General features: G+C 45.0%; 1 protein-coding gene across 1 annotated transcript; it reads right to left on the bottom strand.

The window, feature by feature from the left end:
• Positions 1–1058: 1058 nt before the first annotated feature.
• Positions 1059–5482, bottom strand: LOC124605551 (protein extra-macrochaetae-like). Its single transcript, XM_047137309.1, has 2 exons — positions 5004–5482; positions 1059–1823 (listed from the first exon to the last, which is right to left on the bottom strand). The coding sequence occupies exons 1-2, from the start codon at positions 5358–5360 to the stop codon at positions 1653–1655; spliced, it is 528 nt and encodes a 175-aa protein (XP_046993265.1). The 5' UTR covers positions 5361–5482; the 3' UTR covers positions 1059–1652.
• Between the last annotated feature and the right edge of the window lie 229 nt (positions 5483–5711).

Below are 5711 nucleotides of genomic sequence, written 5' to 3'. Positions count from 1 at the left end.
GTTCTGAAGCTGATATTACCCCTGTGGTGACATACTGTTAGATTAACTGGTGTGACAAGATGTGTTGCACTTCATAAATCACACAAATGTGACAAGATATACCGCAACTCAGTAATTCACTGATGTCAATAACCACATTTTATTTTGAGTAATTAAACATGTGCACTTGAGTTCATTATTCAATGAATAGATATATTTTAGTCAGTCTTAATTCCCAAATAAAATCTTAGAACTTGTTTTCCAAGCAATTAATTGGTTTCATTCATTCTTCCCAGTGTACATCACTAATTTCCAAAAAGTGACAGTGTGCTTACAATTTAAAATGCTTTAAAGTGAATGGGATGCTGCCTCTTCCACAACTAAAGTCTCCAACATTCAAGAGTGCTAAAAAATTTCATACTCTTTCCAGTTTAAGGTGTTTTCACTGTTTCCAGAATGAAAAACTTATTGTCAGCACAATAATCCAACTTCCAAATACAACATCAAAGGCAAACAACTTGATAAATTAAGTAAAATATCATTTGAAAACTGAGATTTGTATCTCACATATGCAGCTTCTATCAAACAGCATTTACAATGCAATAAATGTAGCAAGTAATATGACCATTAAATTTCAAAAGCTCCTCATTCTATTTTGAGTTTAAATTATTGGTCAACATGAAGTCTCAGCATCAAAATGGAAAAAAAAAAGATTAAACCAATCACAGCAGAACCAGCACTAGTTAGTATTTCCAATGGATGTATGTGATTACTTAAACACTCCAGATTAAGTAAACAGACAATTTCACAAAACATCTCATTTGAAAGCCTAGACTAGTAGCCGATATAGAGCAATGCAAATACTCACACACAAAAATTTTGTGAAAAAAAATGTAGCAAGTGATGCAACTGTGAATCTTTGGTTCTTAGCAGGCCCTTCTCAGATTCTAGTAGCTTTGTGAAGTAATTTGGCAGCATGTGCTTTTGAGGTCACTATAGCAAACATTAAGATGCCACTTCTCAGTAGCCTAATCGGAAATGTAAGTTCTATGGAAATGAAGAAAAGGAAACAAATATGGTTATATATTATAAATCATTTATTATTGTTTGTATTACAAAAAATAATGTTAATATCTTTCATTCTGCATAATTTTCAATATTTTCTCTATTAATATATACATATATAAAGGAGTATATACAATGATTTGTACAAAACATTAAACTAAAATCACAGACAATAACAAGATATAATACTCGCTTGGACAAGTCTCATGTCTCACAATTTGAGAAAATTAAAGCAGAGTACTGTTTTCTATGAGAACTGCTGAATACAATTTCGTTTCTGTCAATAGAAGGCACAATTCAGAAACATCGTCACAATGAAATAAATAGTTACGATACACACTGAAAAATCGTACAGTATGACAACACATCTCGATGGGACAACATGAGTTATGTGTAAGCAATTGATGAAGGAGCAGAATCTCGAGCAATGTTCTTTGCAGTTCTTAGTATCGAAATGCACCATGTGTTCATGGGAAAGGGGAGCAGTCTTTTTGCGGTGCAGCTCCACTCGCACGGGGAGTCAGTCTCGTGGCGGGTCGGCGCACGTAGGAGGAACACTGAGTGATGGGCTGCGCACAGCGGCTGGAGGCGCCTGGCATGCAGGCAACTCAGTACGGCGCGGGCAGCCCCTGCTGTTCCAGGGGGGCGGGCGTCGGCGCGGGGGCGGACGGCGCAGGCGCCACGCTCTCCGCCTCCGCGTCTTCCTCCGCCTCCAGGTCCTCCTCCTCCATCATCAGGTCCTCCTCCTCCAGTTCCAATTCGTCGGCCTCAGCTGCAGCCTGGAACAAGAGAGAATGCGCACGTCACTCAAACTGCCATTGATGTCACTATGCCATACTCTCGAGATTATACCATCACTCAGAAGGCTACTGCAATATATCGGCAACAGTGAATTTCATCCAGCACTACTTATTACGACGCGCAGCGAATTCGTCTTTTAACTAGACATGTTAACTGAAATCTCTACTATTGAAAAGGATAAATGAATGAATAGTCGAAAGCAAATGTTACTGATAGATGACCAACAATGCTATGTTGTTCGAAATCATGACAAAATAAATCTGAAGAATTTTGTCAAATATCACACATCTTCCTAAATAGTACATGTAATCTTCGGAAACTAGCAATCAACGTGACATAACGAACACGACTGTCAAGTTACAGAACGTGAAATGTCAACAGTCTTAGTCATCTATTGTACTTTAAAGTAACTTCGTAAATTTCCGGTTAATAAGATATATATGAAAGTACTATATTGTATGTTCTACAGCATGAATTAGTTTTGTTAACCAGATTTAGGCTCACATCGCTTTGACAGGCTGCCGTCATCAAAGAAATTACGATATTCGAGAACAACATTGTAAAAAGACGTTACAAATAGACAACTGATGTACAAACACAGAGCAAATATAATCTTTGACAGTGCAGTGGTGAATAACAAAATAATTTTATAAATTAATACTGTAGAACATACAGAATACTGTGCTTTTCATTCATAATTATAAAGAAGTTCTAGGAAGAAGCGACGGAACCAGTTAACACACATGAAAGAGTACTAGGATAGAATTGAAAGGCAGCGCTGGTTTTATGAAAGATATGTCAGAGATCTCACAGGGTAACATCGGCAAGAAAATGCCGAAAGACTACAGGTACGGAAAGGAAATGGCAGGTTTATGCGATTATAAGGCTGCATGAAAGGACTGACGATACGTTTCTGTCGGCATCGAGTAAAAAAAAAAGCTTAAACATAAGCCATATCCAAGCTTCTCGAGAAAAGTTTACACAAAAGCGGGAATGTCACTGGGGAAGCATCGTCCTCCACAAATCAATTACATCACGAAGTTTCAGAAAATCGAGTACTACAGTTCGAAGTGACATTTCTTAATTTGGGTTGTTCGTGACCGTGGACAATATACCAGAAATCGCGTGCCTCGGTCCGTGAAAATGGATCGGGCCCGCAAGAAACTGCGGGAAGCGAAACGCGGCGTCGGCGGCCGTGGGTTTTTGCGCGGTCGAAGGTTTTCTCCGGCGGCGGCAGCCACGACCGAGAAAGCTGGCCACCTGGGCCGACAGAGACAGCTGTCAGCCAGTGCGGTGGCGCTGCCTGCCAGGTGCGCTCACAATGGCAGGCCCGGGCCGGGCTGCCCCCGCAACGCAAGAAAGAAAGAAACCGAACGGTCGCGCCGCGGCCACCTGCGGCCGCCAACTGTCGCGGCGTGGGAAGCGAGCAGCGATACGGATGCGAAGGCGCGCCTGTGTCGGGTTCCGGCCGAACAGAACACGTGTGTGTGGAGCAGCCGGCCAGCGCACACAGGACGTGCGTAACGCCGCGCGCTTCGTGCGTCAGCCGTCCGCGAAGCGACCGACACACGTGTGCCGGCGCAACCTGTCCTGTTCCGAGAAGAGCGCGGAGGAAGGTGGCGCAGCTGACTGGCCCCTCGATACGGAGCAACTCGCAAACCGACTGCATATTAGGCTGGGGAGGGGGGGCGGGGGAGCTAGAATCATGTACACGAACCTAAATCATGTGCAATAGCGTCAAATAAACACATCACTGGAGGCCGTAGCTATGTCATATAAATTGTTGGTGACGGTACACCAGTAGTCAGCCACAAACTGGATTCGAACTGTAAACCAACGGAACAAGTGTTTGATGAGGACACGCTAGTCGACTGATAATGAAGTGCATCAGTTCGAAACCAGTGACGGCACTTTTTCAGTTAAGCGTACCAAAACCTAATTGTAGCTGGTTGCTGCTCTACACTATCGACACAGTCTGTAGAGTCGTGATAGTTGAGGTTTCATTTCCGTCGGAGCAGTGTTAAGTTCACGAGAGCGATTGTCAAAATGAATATGAAATTTCCAAAATCAGAACTATCGACGTAAATAACTTTCAATAATGCCACTTATCTCGATTAAACTTCAGGTTGTCTCCTTTGATGGCTCTACGATAGACGCTAAGTTCACCAGAGCGACTCGTCAGAATGTACAGATTTCCAGAAACGCAACTGCTTACGTAAATTACTGATACGAAGCTCTGAGTGAACTTATGCGTAAAAGTAGCCTAGTCATTAACGCATGCCGTAAGCAGCAAAGAATAGTAGGTTTAAGATCTAAACGCGCAAACAGGAAGCAATGACAAAACTGTTAATACAAACATCTATACTACACTGCACTACATAGTGTCTTTAAGTTTATATCTTGTTCGAAATTTCGTTCCCTCAAGAACTGGATAATAGTGACAGCACAATTTACGAGTGGGTCATGGGCAAAGTTGGAAATAGCACTAGTCATCTATCTGACAGCTTTAGACACTACGAAGACAAAACACGTCACACAAACGACATTTTAAGTTATACAACCACTCAACGATGATAAAAACGAAATTGAAAATGAATCGGAAGATCCGGGAGAAGCAGTTGCTGCCAAAGTGATACACGAAATATTTCGTTAGCGAAACTATCGAGTACAAAATGTGAATTTACAGTTTATGGCAAATCTGCAGAGTACAATGCGTACGTGTGGTCTGCAACACCAGATGTAGCGACAATACAGTCTTGTCGCAATGACATAACAATTAACGATGAAGAAAACACTGGTAAAAATTCAGACATTTGGAAAGGAATTACGTGAGCAAAAAGTCAAGAAGTAGTTAAGTGTGTATAGGGCAGACGAACTCACATATTTGAAGAGTATACCAAGAAATAATTACGACATGGTGAATTTTGATAAAAATGAGAATCTGAAACAGGACTTGAGTCAGTAAAAAGTCAACGGAGTTGTGCGATATTACGATAGATTCACTGACAATATGAAAATGGAATAAGTGAGAACTAAAGCACAGAATTATAAGGATGGGGTAAAGGGGGCAGGAATTGAGCGAGAAAAGTGACGATAGGAGTGGAGCGAGTTTTGAGGACGCAAGACACCAACGGTCAGTGCATGCCCAAGGTACTCACCGAGCACAGCCGATCGTGGTCGCCGCCGAAGAACGCGGGTTCGTGCTCGCCGCAGGCAGGCGACGTCCTGTCCTCCGACAGAGCTTCGGCCGGCAGCTGGACGGCGGTTGTCTTGAGGGAAGCGTCGACGGCCTCCAGCGGCATCTCCAGGCAGTACTGCAGGTCGCAGATGTAGTCGATGACGCTCTGGATGACCTCCAGCTTGGTGAGGCGCCTGGCGCCCGGGCGCGCGGGCAGCAGGCGCCGCAGCTTGCTGAGGTACAGCTGCACCTCGCTGCTGCTGTCTCGCCGGTGGACGCGGCCGCCGACGGCGGGGGCCCTCTGCGGCGTGCACACGGCGGTCGATGCGGACTTCATCTTCCCGGCAACTGGCGAGCACTTGCTAACAGACAAGCGAACGGGCGAACTAGCGCGTAACGGACAGAGAGAGCGAAGCACACACGACAGCGTTTCCTTGCGGAATGTACCCCACCACGGCCGCGGCGCGGTATTTATGGGCCGACCTTCCGCCCCCCACCAAGGCACCCGGCTGGCGCCTTCCCTGCCGCACGTGAGGCCGCAGCCAATGAGGAGGGGGCATCCCCTCCACCGCGCCGCTTCTCACGGCTGCCCGCTCAGCAGCCGCCCCTCCACCGGGACACACGTATTCACAGGCCAGGTGTTCTGGATGCTGTCAAATTCCTAACCTTCCCACAGTCTCGCAGCCGC

The sequence above is a fragment of the Schistocerca americana genome, chromosome 3 (assembly GCF_021461395.2).
Source record: "Schistocerca americana isolate TAMUIC-IGC-003095 chromosome 3, iqSchAmer2.1, whole genome shotgun sequence".
NCBI lineage: Eukaryota > Metazoa > Arthropoda > Insecta > Orthoptera > Acrididae > Schistocerca > Schistocerca americana.
The sequence above is the reverse complement of the archived record's forward strand: the minus strand, read 5'-3'. Positions and strand labels throughout refer to the sequence as shown.

Coding starts and splice junctions, on each gene's coding strand:
- LOC124605551 (XM_047137309.1), bottom strand. CDS start 5,360: ATGAAGTCCGCATCGACCGCCGTGTGCACGCCGCAGAGGGCCCCCGCC. Junction 1,824..5,003: donor ACCACGATCGGCTGTGCTCG/GTGAGTACCTTG, acceptor CTCTTGTTCCAG/GCTGCAGCTGAGGCCGACGA.